The 17854-nt window shown below is 44.5% G+C and overlaps 1 protein-coding gene across 1 annotated transcript in view; it reads right to left on the bottom strand.

The window, feature by feature from the left end:
• Positions 1–1285: 1285 nt before the first annotated feature.
• stab1 (stabilin 1) overlaps positions 1286–17854 on the bottom strand; it is a 39604-nt gene continuing 23035 nt past the window's right edge. The window contains exons 47-69 of the mRNA XM_062986295.1: positions 17674–17754; positions 17426–17572; positions 17171–17305; positions 17013–17072; positions 16690–16866; positions 15379–15465; positions 14992–15138; positions 14823–14879; positions 13704–13869; positions 12880–13029; positions 11793–11897; positions 11550–11657; positions 11013–11206; positions 10644–10788; positions 9742–9875; positions 8842–9007; positions 8655–8761; positions 7064–7183; positions 6498–6647; positions 4748–4861; positions 3810–3965; positions 2326–2430; positions 1286–1475 (exon numbers count right to left, since the gene is read on the bottom strand). Coding sequence (XP_062842365.1) covers positions 1404–1475; positions 2326–2430; positions 3810–3965; positions 4748–4861; positions 6498–6647; positions 7064–7183; positions 8655–8761; positions 8842–9007; positions 9742–9875; positions 10644–10788; positions 11013–11206; positions 11550–11657; positions 11793–11897; positions 12880–13029; positions 13704–13869; positions 14823–14879; positions 14992–15138; positions 15379–15465; positions 16690–16866; positions 17013–17072; positions 17171–17305; positions 17426–17572; positions 17674–17754 — 2883 coding nt within the window. The 3' untranslated portion in view covers positions 1286–1403. The remainder of the gene's footprint in view (positions 1476–2325; positions 2431–3809; positions 3966–4747; positions 4862–6497; positions 6648–7063; positions 7184–8654; positions 8762–8841; positions 9008–9741; positions 9876–10643; positions 10789–11012; positions 11207–11549; positions 11658–11792; positions 11898–12879; positions 13030–13703; positions 13870–14822; positions 14880–14991; positions 15139–15378; positions 15466–16689; positions 16867–17012; positions 17073–17170; positions 17306–17425; positions 17573–17673; positions 17755–17854) is intronic.

The following is a 17854-nucleotide window of genomic DNA, read 5'->3' as shown; positions in this document are numbered from 1 at the left end:
AGACTATTAATTAATTCACTATTAATGTGGCTCATCTAGGGTGTAAATCATTTACTGGCTCGTAAACGTGTGTGTGTGTGTGTGAACCGTTAGATGTTTTTATTGGCGCTGTGATATTTAGATCAGCAGTATCGATTCGGTCGAGGGTTGCAGCGCGTCGGGGAGGAAGCAGATGATTTGGGGGATGGGACCTTGTGGGTGAGAACGTGTGGCTGAGGGCTGAGGGGAATTTATTGGCTTCTCATTCGCTGCTGGGTCCTAAAACCCAGTGATTTACCACAGCGATTTAGCTTAAATCTTTACCTAAGTCTTTTTGCACACACATTTGGATATGCTTAATTCCCTTGTACACTCTGGCAGGACCGGAACGAGCTCTGCATTACAGCTTCAGAAAATTAGGTTGCCAACAGAGGAGCTGGCAAATCTATGTGAGAGAAACCATGATATATAGAAACACTCCCACCTGGAGCGGATTAATACACGACCGCCAGTTAATAGATGCAGACATGTCAGTCATCTCTGCCTCTGTGCCCCTTCTCCTGGCCAAATTTGGAGATGCTTGATTCCCCTGTACACTCTGGCAGGACTGGTACGAGCTCCGCATTACGGCTTCAGAAAAAGCAGGTTGCTAACAGAGTAGCTGGCAAATCTATGTGAGAAAAACCGTGATATATAGAAACACTCCCACCTGGAGCAGATTCGTGCGAAATGAGGCGGTGAAGTTTTGCACAACCAATACCGACACGTCAATCACCTACGCCTCTGAGCCCCCTTTCCTGGCCAAATTTGGGAAGCCAGAACAACACGATACTGTGACCTAAGCAGGCTGCCAACAGTCACATGGACTTGATCCTTTTAAAACACCACCCAGGAGGCTACGCCCTCAAAGACATCATGTGTTGGTGTCGAACAAAACCTGAATGAGTGTTTTGTCAGCATATTTTACTAAACCTGTTACCTTCCGTCCATTAAATGTGCATTATGTAAAACCCAAAACCCAAAGAAGTGATTGTTCCCATGATTCATCTGTTTTGATTAACAGCTCACGACTAACAAGACGTGAAGCACCAATCAACATTATGCAAATGGCGCAGCGCCTGTTAGTCTGATAATCTGGCATTTTTGGTGGTAATCAACAGAGATTCGGGGTGTTTTTTTTTACTGTGGTGTTTACTGCTAATTTACTGCAAGACAAGTCTGCTAACATCTGTAACCTTTACAAACCTGATGAATGAATAAACAAAACGGTGTACATGTAATAAAGGAGTAAACCAGGGATTTGTGGTACTTCCTGAATCAGACTTTAATTCATACACAGGACTGACGGTTAGCAGAAGCTAATTAACACTTGATTGTAGAGAAAACGTTTCACACAGAACGTCGGGTTGAAGGAAGAGAACTCGCTAGTCCATGAGGTTTGGAATCTCCGCTGCGGGTGAATCCTCGGTGGCAGGTGATTCACATTGTTCTCCTTCCTGAAACAACACAGAATTGTTCTTTTATTATCCCGTAACCACAGCGCTACGGTACTGGGGCTAATACTAGGACTAGGTCCATTTCTGTGCCGACCCAATTTGGATAGAGCCAAATTTTCATGTTCTCTGGCGACCTTCACTGGTTGTATGAACCCACACCGGCTAATCAGGGCGGGAGGCAAGCCGATAGCTTAGCACAGCACTACTTGGTGGCGGCTTCTCACAGAGCTTCAGCATGATTAACATGATGGACCATGCTAAGCCTTCCGTAGTCCTCCACCGTCTGTGCTGAGATCGCTGTTGTGGTGGCAAGAATAATGTACTGTGTATACATGTCCTCCATTTAGACCCGACCAATCGTGCCTGATGGGCACTCAGCCAGGCCGGTAGCACCACAGAAACGTCAATTCGAGACTCAAGAATTCTGGAAAAGCTCTGAGCAGCTCTTAATATCGCCAAAGAAAGTGTGGCTGAGGGCTGAGGGGGATTTCTTGGCTTTTCATTTGCTGCCGAGTTCTAAAACCCAGTGATTCACCTCAGCGATTTGGCATTTTTTTATCTTTTTGCACCCACATTTGGATATGCTTAATTCCCTTGTACACCCTGGCAGGACTGGTATGAGCTCCACATTACAGCTTTAGAAAAAGCAGGTCGCTAAAGGAGGAGCTGGCAAATCTATAAGCGATAAACCGTGATATATAGAAACACTCCCACCTGGAGCGGATTGATGCTGAACGAGGCGGCGGAGTCATACCGACACGTCGTTCATCAATCATTCTTAACATCTCCAAAGATTAAATTGTGTGCTAATGGTGCTAAACTGCATATTGAGAACGGGAAGGGACGTTACCTCGAATGGCTCGGCGAAGGCCCTGTAGCCGCTGTATAAAGGATTGGGGATGGATATGATGGGATTGGAACCAGCCTTCGACGAGGTACCGTCCTCATCTTCATTCTGTTAATGAAACATAAAAACACAATGATGAGAAACGACATTTTACTATAGAATTGTGTAGAAATGAAGCTTTTAAATACGTGCAGACACTTGCACGTGTTCTATTTCTGCATAAACACCTTAATGTATACACCAAGGACGACTCGTGGGCCATTTTTCTGGCAGACAACACAATCCGGGGTCTCGGTTGTATCTTGTGCTACATAATACTCCCGTTAACAATGGGAGAAAGGTCTGGACTGCATTTTCTCCCCTTTTAGCGTGTCCAATTATCCAGTTTGCATCGTGCTTCCTCTCTGTCTATTCCGAACCCGGCCCTGAACGAGGAGATCAATGCTAACCCATATCCCCTCCGAAACATGAGCAGCAGCCGCCTGCATTTTTTCACCTACGCATTGATGAGTGTTGCGCCACCTAGCGTTGCATGCGGAGAGACACACCCTAGGAGCACTCCTTCCTCATCTCTTGTGCAGGCGCCTCTAATCAGCCGGCAGAGGTCGTAACTGCACCATTCTGACAAAGAGAAAGCCACTTCCTGCCCCCCAACTGAACAGCCGGCCATTGTTCATGTGGCCACTTAGCCTCGACTGGTAAGGCAGAGCTGAGATTCGATACGACGTACTCGAGATCCAGCTCCGGTTGCAGTGTGTGTTTTTACCGCTGCGCCACCTGAGCGGCATAGCACCTGCACTCTTCTTTTGCAAACATCCAGATTTGGGCCACACCCAATGCTTACTGGTGTATAAAATCAATTCTATGATGAAAGAAATGATACGCTTCCGACTCTATAGCAACAGTTTGAGGCCTTTTGTGCCCGTTCTTGGTCGTGTTGACACAATGGCACCAAGACATGGTTGGGTTTGAGTTTTGTATGAAGGAACTTCAGTGGCCCTGACCACCCCCAACCCCAATAAATACATTCGGAGATTATTGAAGTGTTGATGGTGAGCCTGCCATCTCGTCCCGTATCTGTACTCTTTTGACTAAATGGGCACCAGTTCTCCCACAGTGTGGGAACCCAACACTGGCAGGTGATAAGAAGCGGCGGCAGATTGGAGGCGTGTCAGAGGGGGTGTGTGGTGATCCGGCTCTCTTTAATCAGATCGAGGGTTGTGCAAGAGGCAGCAGATTTACAGTCAGTCGGGAATTGGAAATGACTAAATCCCGGTATTATGTAACACACTAGCACAAGAACTATTAGGAAGATAAACAGCATGTAAACTGAGTGTGTGTGTGTGTGTGTGTGTGTGTATTAATAGAACCTGATGGTAGGTGTGAACATTTTTTGGCTCTGTCCTCCTCTGTGTGGGATTCTCTCGAATTTGTGTTCGATCAATAAGCAAAGATTCATAATATAAAGAAGGAGGAGATGAACGTACCTTAAAATACTGGAATCGAAAGGCGTCGTGTTTGTGTTTCAGTAAATAATACACTACACCAGCTACGACGCTCCCGAGAACGACGACCACCAGGACGGCGGTCACAGCTGAAGTGCTGGACTGTGAGTGGGCTGCTGACGGGGCCGGTGGAATCACCTTCAAACAATAAACCGAAGTATTTACACTGATCAGCCATTTATCAGCTCCACTTACCATATAGAAGCACTTTGTAGTTCTACAATTACTGACTGTAGTCCATCTGTTTCTCTGCATGCTTTGTTACCCCCTTTCACCCTGTTCTTCAATGGCAGGACCCCCACAGAGCAGGTATTATTTAGGTGGTGGATCATTCTCAGCACTGCAGTGACACTGACATGGTGGTGGTGTGTTAGTGTGTGTTGTGCTGGTATGAGTGGATCAGACACAGCAGCGCTGCTGGAGTTTTTAAACACCGTGTCCACTCACTGTCCACTCTATTAGACACGCCCACCTAGTCGGTCCACCTTGTAGATGTAAAGTCAGAGACGATCGCTCATCTATTGCTGCTGTTTGAGTCGGTCATCTTCTAGAGCTTCATCAGTGGTCACAGGACGCTGCCCACGGGACGCTGCTGTCTGGATATTTTTGGTTGGTGGACTATTCTCAGTCCAGCAGTGACAGTGAGGTGTTTAAAAACTCCAGCAGCGCTGCTGTGTCTGATCCACTCATACCAGCACAACACACACTAACACACCACCACCCCCTGTGGGGTTCCTGACCATTGAAGAACAGGGTGAAAGGGGGCTAACAAAGCATGTAGAGAAACAGATGGACTACAGGCAGTAATTGTAGAACTACAAAGTGCTTCTATATGGTAAGTGGAGCTGATAAAATGGACAGTTCTACTGATGAGCTATTAAAACTAAATAAAATTTTTAATAAAATAATAGAGAACTTACAATGACGGGCGGAGCTCTTAGCGGCCCCTGGATGACGTGGATCAGGCCGTTGATGGCTGGAATATCCCAAGCTAGTATGAGCTGCTGATTCACCAGTTTAACTGGTGGGGCGTCCTGTTGGGAGAAAGCATAACGAAGCAACCGTGATTAGTCTCCCAATTTAGGATACATCTCGTTTACTATGGTACAGTTGAAGCGTAATGAAAGTGCATTATAGGAAATTAATCAACAACATGCTGGTGTGAGCTGTTAGCATGAAGTTGCTAAGCTTCATTTGCTTCTGTATCTGCTGGGATGTGATGTGGACCAGGATGCTCCAGGTTGCTAAACGCTGGAAACTGAACGTTATCTGGCGCTGAGAATGATGACGTAGCACGTCTCAGTTTGAACAGTGTTGTTTGCTGTGGCGTGACTCTACGCTCGGCTAACAAGGTAGCCTGGCAGGAACATTCCTCCCAGAATTCCTCACATTCTCGGTGCTAAGAAGCGGCGGCTTAAATCTTCAGACTGTTAGTGCTGGTATTTCCTGCTGACTCGACCCCGACCTCGTTTGAGTTCACACGGCTCTGAAGTTAAACCAGATTTCCATGCTAGCTCCGTCGCTTTTCTTTCATTTAGATTCTGTTACACCAAAAATAGTTGGGACAGTCGGTGGAAAGTAAATGAAAACAAACAACAATGATTTGCAAATCAATTATATTTAGCACAGACAGGCAGGTCTAGCACCTGCACTCTTCTACAGAGCCATGCTGTAGAACTTCGCTCCTTTGCTTCTAAACATCGATCAGGCATAACATTAAAACCACCTCCTTGTTTCTACACTCACTGTCCATTTTATCAGCTCCACTTACCATATAGAAGCACTTTGTAGTTCTACAATTACTGACTGTATCCATCTGTTTCTCTACATGCTTTGTTAGCCCCTTTCACCCTGTTCTTCAGTGGTCAGGACCCCCACAGGACCACCACAGAGCAGTTATTATTTAGGTGGTGGATGATTCTCAGCACTGCAGTGAAACTGACATGGTGGTGGTGTGTTAGTGCGTGTTGTGCTGGTATGAGTGGATCAGACACAGCAGCGCTGCTGGAGTTTTTAAACACCTCACTGTCACTGCTGGACTGAGAATAGTCCACCAACCAAAAATATCCAGCCAACAGCGTCCCGTGGGCAGCTTCCTGTGACCACTGATGAAGGTCTAGAAGATGAGCGACTCAAACAGCAGCAATAGATGAGCGATCGTCTCTGACTTTACATCTACAAGGTGGACCGACTAGGTAGGAGTGTCTAATAGAGTGGACGGTGAGTGGACACGGTGTTTAAAAACTCCAGCAGCGCTGCTGTGTCTGAGCCACTCATACCAGCACAACACACACTAACACACCACCACCATGTCAGTGTCACTGCAGTGCTGAGAATCATCCACCACCTAAATAATACCTGCTCTGTGGTGGTCCTGTGGGGGTCCTGACCATTGAAGTACAGGGTGAAAGGGGGTAACAAAGCATGTAGAGAAACAGATGGACTACAGTCAGTAATTGTAGAACTACAAAGTGCTTCTATATGGTAAGTGGAGCTGATAAAATGGACAGTGATTGTAGAAACAAGGAGGTGGTTTTAATGTTATGGCTGATCGGTGTAAGTTTTATTCACTAACAGCATTTCTTCAGCAGCTTCATGAGGGGTTTCGGTAACGTTCAGGCAACCCGAGCGCTATAGAACCTGTTCAATAGACATTAGATCTGGACCTACTTCAGCCTGTGTGCTGTTGGCTGGCTGTATGGCGACCTTCAGGGCGTAACCCAGCCGAGACGGGACGCTCGTGTTGTGCTTCAGATCCTGGTAGAAGTGAAGGCTGTTGTTGGTGGAGATGTGGTATTCCACGTCCCTCCAGGACAGAGTCTGAGGAGCAGGAGGAAGGAGGAGAAGCGAAAGTTAGAACCTATATATGACCAAAAGTATCTGGACACCTGACCATAAGCTTGTTGGACATCTCATTTCAAAAAGAAGTGACCTCTGTATCATCTTTTCAACTAGAACAACAGCCAATCTTCTGAGGAGGCTTCTCACAACTCTTGTGTGGGAATTCGTGCCCATTCAGTCAAAAGATGGCCGCAATTTTATGGCTGTTCCGATTCAATTTTGGTGTTCCGATTCATCCCAGAGCTGTTGAGTGGGGCTGAGGTCAGAGCTCTGTGCAGGACGCTGGACTTTCTTTAAATCAAGCTTTTCTTCATGTCATGCTGGAAGTGTAAGGGGCCTTCCCTAAACTCTTGGTGCATAATTGGAAGCGTGTAATTCCTGTATAGTGTGCTTACCTTGTTTGCTGAGAATCCAGTGTTATGTGGCACAAAAAGCGTCGTGTTGGATGACGCGGTCCCCAGGAAGTCCATGAGATTCCTGCCCTCCTCTGTCGACTCTGCATATTTTACTAACGTCTGACGGGAAATAAAACAGGAATTAAAACTTTAATCAAATAATAATATTGATAATATATAGATATAATGTGGTAGTGTCACGTGGTAAAGACGTCACAGCGCATCAATTCTCTGTTTCTCATAAATTCAGCTCCCTTAATAGTTGAATGTAAACCTTGAACATCCAGCGACAGTTCGAGGCTTCATGTTCTGTCTCAAATATGAATACGTCCGGCATCCACAGAATTGGTTGTTAGTTTTCCAAACTCAGTTACTCGACTCGTATTTTTAGCTGCTTTACTTCCACATCTTAGACGTTTTTACTAATGCTAAGTTCACACTACACGACTGGATCTCTTGTAATCGGGAATCTTTCAAGTCGGTGTGTATTTCACACTACACGACTGATCGGTGATAGGGGGTCACACACTACACCGTCTATCACCAACTGGAATCACAGGCGAGCTTCTCTGGTCTCTCAAACTACATTTTGTCACGAAAATAAACATGAGAAATGACGAGGGGTTTAATGATACCACGTCCAAAAATGTACGTCAACAATAAGCGAACGATCAAAGTTTGTGCGCTGATGTGCAGCGTAAAATCAAAGAGGAAAAGTAAATGAATCTGAGTGGATTTGGCTACGCGAGCAGCATGGATTGTTCTGGTAGTGAGTTGGAGGTTAATAAATATTGGTTGCAATGCAGAGTGGGTGTTTTGTTTTGTAGAGAACGATCAGGTCAGAAATACTGTAAAACTTGTGTGTGATGATGTCTTCTAATATAAACTATGTTAAGCCCCTGTCCCACCTTTTTACACTCCTCCCCTGCGTTTCCCCTCACACCGTATCTTGCGTTCTCATTGGCTGTTCGACACTGCACTCATCGCCAGTCGGGCGACTCAGATCCAGATATTTGATGAGCTAGAAATCTCGCTTCGGAGTGCTCGGCGAGCCGCTTGGATCGAGTCGTTGAGTAGTTCACACATAGCGATTGAGAGCCGAGTTTCGATCGCCGAGCAAATGCCGAGTTGCTCCTGAGCGGGCAAATCTAGCCGAGCGAAAATCTAGGCAATCTGTGAACTAGGCATAAGCGGTTGCTAACTGAATTGCCGTTGGATTGCTAGGACGCCTCATGGTGCAGATTAACCAGTAAATGTGAGTGAATGAAGAACAGTTGTAGCCTAGTGGTTACGGTACTGGACTAGTAATCGAAAGGTGGTTTGTTCAAGCCTCATCACTGCCAGGTTGCCACTGTTGGGCTCTTCAGCAAGACCCTTAACCCTCAATTGCTTAGACCCTGTACTGTCACAGTACTGTAAGTCACTTTGGATAAAAGTGTCCGCTAAATGCTGAAAATGTAAATGTTAAATCACTAAACACACCTTAAAGTCTGTATTTTACAGCAAATTGTGTAGCACATGAATTAATTACTCATGAAATCATTCGCAGAGACTCAAACAACCAAAATCTTGTGACTGATGAGCCACTTACGGTGTAAAATACAGAGAAATTTCCTGACGTTGCGATGACCGACATCAGATTCCCGTTACAGAATTCTCCGTCTCCAGTATAACCAGGTCCACATTCACACTTCACCTCTGAAAAACCAAGAAATACGTTCATTCTTTATCTGCGTGTGAATCCATAAACGTTTGTTTAGGAGGTGTTTTGCAGGTACCTCTCAGTCTGTAGCAGTAGGCGTCGTACGGGGTGCTTACATCCACCGGATCTTTGTACAGGACTACGCCCACGTGGTTGTCGCCACATTTCAAGGAGGGGTAGCGGGTCGGGTAACCCACCTTTTTACCAGCGATCCATCCAGCCACACATAAGTGCATCCCCAACTACATATTACACATGATCCAGGAAACAGTCAGCAGAGAGGAATGTATTATACACACCAACCGACGACAGGTGAAGTGAATAACACTGATTATCTCTTCATCACGGCACCTGTTAGTGGGGGGGATATATTAGGCAGCAAGTGAACATTTCATCCTCAAAGTTGATGTTAGAAGCAGGAAAAATGGGCGAGCGTGAGGATCTGAGCGAGTTTGACGAGGGCCAAATTGTGATGGCTAGACGACTGGGTCAGAGCATCTCCAAAACTGCAGCTCTTGTGGGGTGTTCCCGGTCTGCAGTGGTCAGTATCTATCAAAAGTGGTCCAAGGAAGGAACAGTGGTAAACCGGCGACAGGGTCATGAGCGGCCAAGCCTCAGTGATGCCAAGGGGAACAAAGGGCTGCAAACAGATGAGCTACTGTAGTCCAAACTGCTGAAGACATTAATGCTGGTTCTGATAGAAAGGTGTCAGACTTTATGCCTCAACGGGTCAAGGCTGTTTTGGGAGCAAAAGGGGAACCAACACAATATTAGGAAGGTGGTCATAATGTTATACCTGATCGGTGTATATTAATCCAAGCAGTCCCAACACTTCCTAACATGAGAACATTGAATGCAGTGTGGATCACATTATTATGAACAAGTTTGCTTAGTGACAGAAGACTGTACAGCCAACCATCACAAAGTGTTGATGGCGAAGTAAAGTATGGCTATTAGAATTGGTAAAGCGGTTTACCTGCTGGGCGTCAGAGAGCTGAGGGAGCGTGGCGAGCGTGGCCTCCTCGGCTTTGCAGGACGCCTCCGCTGTGCTGTAGTTCATCATGTACTTTCCTGCTGGTAACCTCAGGTGGAAGACGCCTGCAGTTTTAGCTGTAAAATAAAAATAAATTTTTATGAAGTTCTACATGGTTGGACTGATCGAAAATCAACTCACTGTGTGTACGACACTCATAATGTTTTAAAAACGGTGAAATACGCTGGCCTACTCCTGCTGAGATCTAGAGTTTTCTTCACATCTTTATAGAGCTTTGCTTTGTGCACAGGGGTGCAGTCATACTGGATCAGGAAAGGGCCTTCCCTAAATTGTTGCTGCTAAAGTTGAATGAATTTAATTCCCTTATAAAATTAAATTAAATTAATTCCCTTATTACACCTGCTAGCAACTCTTGTGGCTGAAACACATTTATTCATTCTTAACCACTTATCCAAATAGGGTCATGGGGGGGTGCTGGAGCCTATCCCAGCTTTTCAATGGGTGCAAGGCACACAGTAACACCCTGGACGGGACACCAGTCCATCGCAGGGCACACACATTAACACACACACAGTAACACCCATTCACCTATAGGGCAATTCAGTGTCTCCAATTAACCGGACTGCATGTTTTTGGACTGTGGGAGGAAACCGGAGCTCCCGGAGGAAACCCACGCAGACACGGGGAGAACATGCAAACTCCACACAGAAAGGACCCGGACCGCCCCGCCTGGGGATCGAACCCAGGACCTTCTCGCTGTGAGGCGACAGTGCTACCCACCGAGCCACCGTGCCGCCTGGCTGAAACACAATTCCAAAATTAGTTGGGGTGTCCAAATACTTTTGTCCGTATAGTGTACGATGACGAGTGCCTTCATGACTTACTGTGAAAATGAAGGTCTTTGCAGACGGCGTTGGCATCACAGTCTCCGTTGTCCTCCAGACAGCGATCCACAGGGGGCACCACTTTCTCGAAGCACTGGACTCCGTTACCCACGTACCCCGGCAGACACTCGCACCGCCGCTCATTCTGACCGGAGGAAAAACGGACGACACAAAATCTAGATTTATTACGTACTTAAAACAAGTAAATTAGCAGTTAGCCTCAGTTAGCTCAGCAGTGTATTTATGCCAATCAATAATCATAAAATCACAACAGTGAGTGAACCTTTTAATAATCCTGTTTTATACAGTTAGTTCTGGAGCTCTGAACTAAAAATAAAAATAAAACAATAATACGAATGATTGGCTCACAGGTCCAGTGAAAATGCAGTTGGCGAAATCGCTACAGCCCCCGTTGGTTTCCTCCACACAGCGGTTGATGGGGGAGCAGGCGTATCCGTCTCCGGCGTAGCCCACTTTACAGGAGCAGTTCACGCTGATCCCGGTCTGTGTGCAATCAGCCTGCTGGTGGCAGCCGCTGTTATATTCGTCACACAGATCAGGAGCTGAAGGACGTCAGAAACACCAGATTCTTAACAGTTTTAACAGAAATATTAGCTAAAAAGTGTGAAGCATTCTGGGTCTAATGAGCAGATAAGAGGTTTTTAACGTATTTTACCACCTGAGTGGCTAAATACATGTGATATAATGCTATTGAGTTTTTAATAAATATTTGGACGTTTATTTAGTGCTACGTCTCCAAGAACAGAGATTTCCAACTGGCCGACCGTTTCATATGAGTGTGTTTTCACATTTGTACTGTAAATACTCTGCTCCCTCTACAGAGTAAATAAAATCACGTATTTAAGAACATTTGCCCTGGTTTATAAGTGGATTAACTGATAGTACCTGTGCAGTTGCGGCCGTTTCCTTCATATGGTGGTACACAGTCACACTGGTTCTCAGGCTGGCACACTGCGTTGGTATCACACTCGGGGGAACAAACAGGCTTCACAACTGATAAACCACATACAGGAGGATGTTAGTGTCTCTTTATTATGCTGAACCTGCACCAGGCAGGTTCATAAGGACTGTTTTCTTAAAAGCTGATTCAGTTTATTGGTTTTTATTGTGGGCGTAATGAGTTCGTACCTATTTTGGACTCGCACCATGTTCCCGTCCAGCCCTCTTGACAGAAACAGCTGCCATCACCATCTATACCTTCGTCACATTTCCCGTTACTGGTACAGTTACAAGCTGTGGCAAAGAACAAATATTATGGAACATATAATAAAATATTTATTTCTAGTCCAGTAAACAGAAGGTTGCCGGTTCAAGCCCCGCCACCACCAAGCTGCCACTGTTGGGTCCCTGAGCAAGGCCCTTAACCCTCAATTGCTCATTGTGTAAGTCGCTTTGGATAAAAGCGTCTGCTAAATGCTAAAAATGTAAATGTAAAAATGTAGTGATGAGTGATTTTTAGTGGATGTTGCCAGTCATTAGGCATAAATCTGGATTTTTGTTCACTGAAAACCATCCTGCCCACTGTTATGCAAAATGCTGAGGTAGTCCTTCGCCATTGACATTTTTGGCCAGCAGAGGGGGCATGATGATGCGGACGATTGATGGTGATCAATGGAGATTGCCTTGTAAACGCTAACTCGCTCCAGGTGGAAGGTTTTCTATATATCACAGTTTCTCCCTTTCACACTTGCCAGCCCCTTTGTTGGCAAACTTGCCTTCTCTGAAGGCGTGGCACTGGGCCTTGCCACGCCAGCATTCTTAAGCTTTCTGGGAAAGCAAGTGTGAAAGGGAGAAAGCGTGATTTTTCAATCAAGAAAGATAGACACAACAATCATCTGCGACTCCGTGCCCCCTCTGCCAGCCAAAAATGGTGTAGCAGAAGGACACAATGCTTAACGTGGGTCAACTGTTAAACTACTTCAGTGCCTGTGGTAGTGGGAGACATGCCCAGTAAAATAAATGTTTTATTAATATAATTTATAAATGCTGTAACATTTCTGCTTTTTTTCACCTATCAAACAACTTTTTTTTACTAGTGTATCTGGTTTAAACAAACAAAAACATGGCAGACTCCATTGCTAAGTGGCTTGATTGTGTTTAATTTGAAGCTTTAGTTTACCTTCTAACAACTAAAGACAAAATTCCATCCAATATATATAAAAAATAAAAGTTATGGATTATCCGAACCCCTCCCAGTGGAAGCTGTTGAACCTACCTGTGCAGTTCGGACCGTAGCGGTTCTTTACGCACAGCTCGCACGCTGTCCCTTTAAATCCAAAGTGGCATTTACATTTCCCTGTTCCAATTTTCCCATCATCACAATCTCCGTGTTCTCCACATGGTGCCTCCAAGCCTCCGGGACACACTAACACACACACACATTAACACGTATGTTAATACATGACGAGTTATAACATTTACTGATAGAAATCAGGGGTGGGACATCAGAAACCTGGTGCCAAGTGGCACAATAGGCTGCTGCCATGGTGAACACCAGCATTTTAATTGTATAATATTCAGTTCAAGCCTTTCTAGGTGATTCTGCCTCCCTGGCAACCTTGAGGACTGAACACTGCATCCAATTAGGATGAGGGCCTGAAGGAATACAGGGCCACTAGGAATATAGGATCTGAATAGGATTTATGTTTGTTTGTTTTAAATGTGCCGACATCTCAAGCTCGCAAGATCGAATCTCAGCCACCTGCCCACCTGTACAGACAACGATTGGCTCGGTTGATTTGGTTGATTTGCCGGAGAGGATTCCTCATAACTGCTGCAATTATGACCTCTGCTGGCTGGTAATGGTGCTGCACGGAGACGAGGGATAATGGGGATCGAGACGATCGTATTTATCTTAGTTAGGCACATGTATAAGGTCATGATCTATCTAGAGTTCAACCACAAACACAAAATGTCAAGTAGATCCAACTGGAGACAGGAAACCAATCCACTGTGAGGCTTTACAGCCAAGGTGGGAGGAATTACAAACGGTACAGGGAGAACACGCCTTAATGGCTTAAAGTGCAGTGAAGTTCTTACCCTGACAGTTTCGCCCGTAGTGATTCTTACAGCACTTAGAAACCCAGGAGGTTTGCTTGCACACTCGGTTACAGCCGAAAGTTCTGTACCCGTAGGGCCCGAAGTCCTCAAACATTGAGTAACGTCTGTAGGGATACAGCTGTCGTCTGCACAGGCTGGTTTTGTTCTTATGGAGAAACACAATCATTAAAATAAAACATTTTTACAGTCTAAAACGTGTCCAGTTCCAAAATCACGGCTCCAATATTGAGATAACGAAGTGTGCACTTCTCGTCAGACCAGTATATTAAAAGTAATATATTTGTTTTGATACTATAGCCAGTGAAATACTTGTTTCTGATTGGCTGCCGTGTGTATTATAGTGGAATTTCTTATAACTAAATGGATCTAATATAAATCCAGACAAAGGTTTGTTCACAATTCTAAACAAACGCAGCATACTGAACGTTACTCTGAAGGTTTTTTTTATTTAAGAAGCAAAAATCATTGAATAAAATGAACGAACAACGACAGTAATGATTCACCAGGAGGAGAAATCAATGTGATAAAAGACAGAACACAAATACGCATTTACGTAGATTTTGGAAATTAAAAAACCCTGCAAAGGACAACAGACTTTGTGGTGGTGTGGTGATTATTCTTCTTTAGTTAAACGTATTTCCAATTAATTAATTATTTCCATTTTTTTTATATTGTATACATTGGACTAACATGTTAGCTCATGCTACAATGAATCTATTTATGCTAATAACTTAGATAATAATTATTTATATATTATAATTATTTCTTCCCGCTTATGGATGGACACTTTCTCTTTATAGCCGAGGCTGTTTTGTTAGGGGTGTTGGCATTCTGCACTTGTGTGACTTGCTATGCAACAAATATGAGATTTCTAAGATAGAAGAGGTTTGAGGTACAGATCTGATATTATCGTGTTACATGTATGACTTTTGCGTGGTGGATGTGCAGTGTTGTGTTTTTATGTAGCAGGCTTCTGCGTGACTTGAGTACAGCTACGTCACCATAAGAGTGTAAGAAAATCATCATGTAGTTGTTGACCACTTCAGCAGGAAAGGAAAATGGCGAGTTAAAAGCGATCAGATGTATACAAATACTTACAGCGTACTCGGTGTTATAGGGACAAGTAGGTGGAAAAGTACAAGATCCACATCGACCCTTTACGTAACACACACACACACACACACACACACACACACACACAGAAATCAGCTTTAATGCCTGTATAGTAAAAGCACATTTATATCAGACGTGTGGGCCGATGTTTTACCGAAATCTCCGTCTTTGTAAAGTTATCACAGTGTGCGCCGATGTTCGGGGGTTCGAGGACCTTGTCGATCCCGTGAGCGATTCCCACCGAGAACTGCATGTGGCGCCCTACCAGCTTGGCATCATTTCCATTGATGAATATGTCACCCTGAGAAAAAGGTCCACACGCGATGTATAAGCAAGCATTGTGATCGTTCATAACGTTATATATACATAGAGATTATACTCATAATTAATAATACAGCCGTGCACAATAGGGCCAAAAGTATTTGGACATCTGACCATGTATCCAGATGTGCTGTTCATCCCGTTCCAAAACGATAAGCATTAATATCGAGTCGGCCTTTGAATTTCTTGTGGAAGGAAAAAAAAGGACGTAAGGACTCACGGTTTGATCTTTGCTGCAGCTGAAAGTCAGTTGTGATCCGTACATCGTTCGGACAGATTTCTCTGCCGGCAAAGCGCTAGCGGTCATCTGCAACGTGACAGTAATAAATGATAAACTTCATCAAGCATTAAGTTACTAGAAATACTAAATCACTCTCAATCAGTCTCCAAAACACTTAAATAACTGAGTGAGTTGTGAGTCTTTTGTCCTTCCAGTTTTTAAAAGCATTGGGTAGCACTGTCGCCTCACAGCAAGAAGATCCTGGGTTCCGATCCGAGTCCTTTCTGTGTGGAGTTTGCATGTTCTCCCTGTGTCTGTGTGGGTTTCCCCTGGGAGCTCCGGTTTCCTCCCACAGTACAAAATTGTCCAGGACTGTGTTTGATATTAAACTTGAACTGATGAATCTTGTGTAATTAGTAACTACCGTTCCTGTCATGAATGTAACCAAAGTGTAAAACATGACGTTAAAATCCTAATAAATACATAATAAAAGCTGTAAACACTAATGTGTAGCCAAAACCCATGTTTACAAAGCTCAAAGCTCTAAAGCAGTCTTTATAAATGTCGGGGCACGGCCGACTACCTCGAAAGCGCCCGAGAGGCCTTAGACTCCAGAGGGTTAAGATTGGATTGTTCTCTAAAGCTTTCCATGATATTATGTCAGATAGACGATCGATCTTCTGTTAACCAGTTTGAAAAACTGCCGTAAAAGGTCTGACAGAATGTAAAACAAAACAGAACGTACATACAACAGAACGCGAGGACTTCGTAAATTATAAAAGACGGCCGTAGCCATGAATTGAACATTAGGTTGGAGACCAAATCTATTGAGGATATTTATTTATCTTTTTTTTCTATCTTATTTATGCATTTTCTCCTATTTCCCCCCGATTTTAGTCTTCTGCTGGTGGATCCCTGATTGCAGTTGAGGAGTGTATATTGCTGCTCATGCCTCCTCAGACCCGCGTGCAGCCTTAAGCGGAACCCTTTTTTATTCATGCATTCTGCCCAGGCACCTGCTAATCAGGGTTTGAAGCATTTGAAGACCCCACCCACATAGTCCGGTCATCCCGCCCTAGCAGAGACGTGTGCCAAATTATGCCCGCTAGATGGCGCCCAAGTGATCGGTGGCAACATCGAGGTTCTGAACTCCTTGGTTATATCCCGCTGCGCCACCTAGGTGCCTATTTATCATTTTTACATCAGTACATTGAATGAGGGGCATTTATGGCAATATACTGTGTTATATATATATATATGTCTGAGCCCATAAACTCCGACCATCAGCGACCGTCTGAAAGTGTCTCTTACTCGCTGGTCCCGAATGATATGAGCTTTCATATACGCCTGCAGCTTGTCAAGATGATCGTCACTGTACAGCCACTTCTTCTGCTCCTCTGGAAGACTGTCGAAGGCATTATCGGTGGGCCAGAACATGGTGAAGGGATGGAACATTTTCATCTGCAGCATTCCCATCAGGTTGGCTTTCTGTTCACCAATCAAACACACAAACACACACACACACACAGAGGTGAATAAAAATAAATCATGGTGCTTTATTCAGCCTGTGTAAATGCAGAGGATTTAAAGGACATCAGCTTCATAAAGGCTGCTCAGAACGGGGCGTCTCTTACCTGTATCAACCTGCTGAACGTGCCGTACCCGAACACCTCCGCTGCAGCAGTAACGTTCAACTGAAACAGACAAACACACACAATTATTGACTTTCAGTACCAAAATGTAACCATGACGCCTGTAGGTACGTTTGGGTTGAATTAGGACGGGTGCGTACCGAGTCAGAGACAGAGTCGGTCTTGTTTGTGACTTGGTACGGGACGAGGACTTTGTCTATGAAATGTATGATCCCGTTAGAGCATTCGTAATCGCTGGTGATGATTTTTGTGTCACCGTTGATGTACACGGCACCCTGTAACAATAAAATCAGGTTTTAATCAGCTCACAAGAAAAAAGGATGATCAGAAGAACCAGCGAGGAACCTTTTCCTCCCAGAGTCTCTTTACTTCCTAAACTATCTGCTTGGACTCACGTCTCGTACGCTGAAGTTCAGGACGTGCCCGGAGAAGGCCACCACCCTCGAGACGGACTTGAGCTCAGATTCGGAGAGCTGATCACAGCCCACGATGTGGTACCTGAGCAGGTCCGGGGCGCGGCCTTTATTTAGCCATAGATCCGTCTGTTTGAAAAGAACAGACACTGTTGGTCAGAACCTGGAGAAAAGATATTACAAATAAATACAAATAAAAATGAATCTTTTCAGGAGAAACAGTTTCTCACCGAGTAGTTTCCAATGTGGTCAGTGTGAGGGACGAACACAGTAAACGGTCCTTTACCGTACAGATCACGGACTTTTGAATCCTTAAAAAAATATAAATAATATAAATAATTATGGAGGTTTATCGACCTTTTTGTGTTCAAATGAGTAATAAAAGTATTTAAATACAAAAAATAAAATGGT

Source organism: Trichomycterus rosablanca, chromosome 24, assembly GCF_030014385.1.
Source record: "Trichomycterus rosablanca isolate fTriRos1 chromosome 24, fTriRos1.hap1, whole genome shotgun sequence".
In the NCBI taxonomy this organism is placed as follows: Eukaryota; Metazoa; Chordata; class Actinopteri; order Siluriformes; family Trichomycteridae; genus Trichomycterus; species Trichomycterus rosablanca.
The sequence above is the reverse complement of the archived record's forward strand: the minus strand, read 5'-3'. Positions and strand labels throughout refer to the sequence as shown.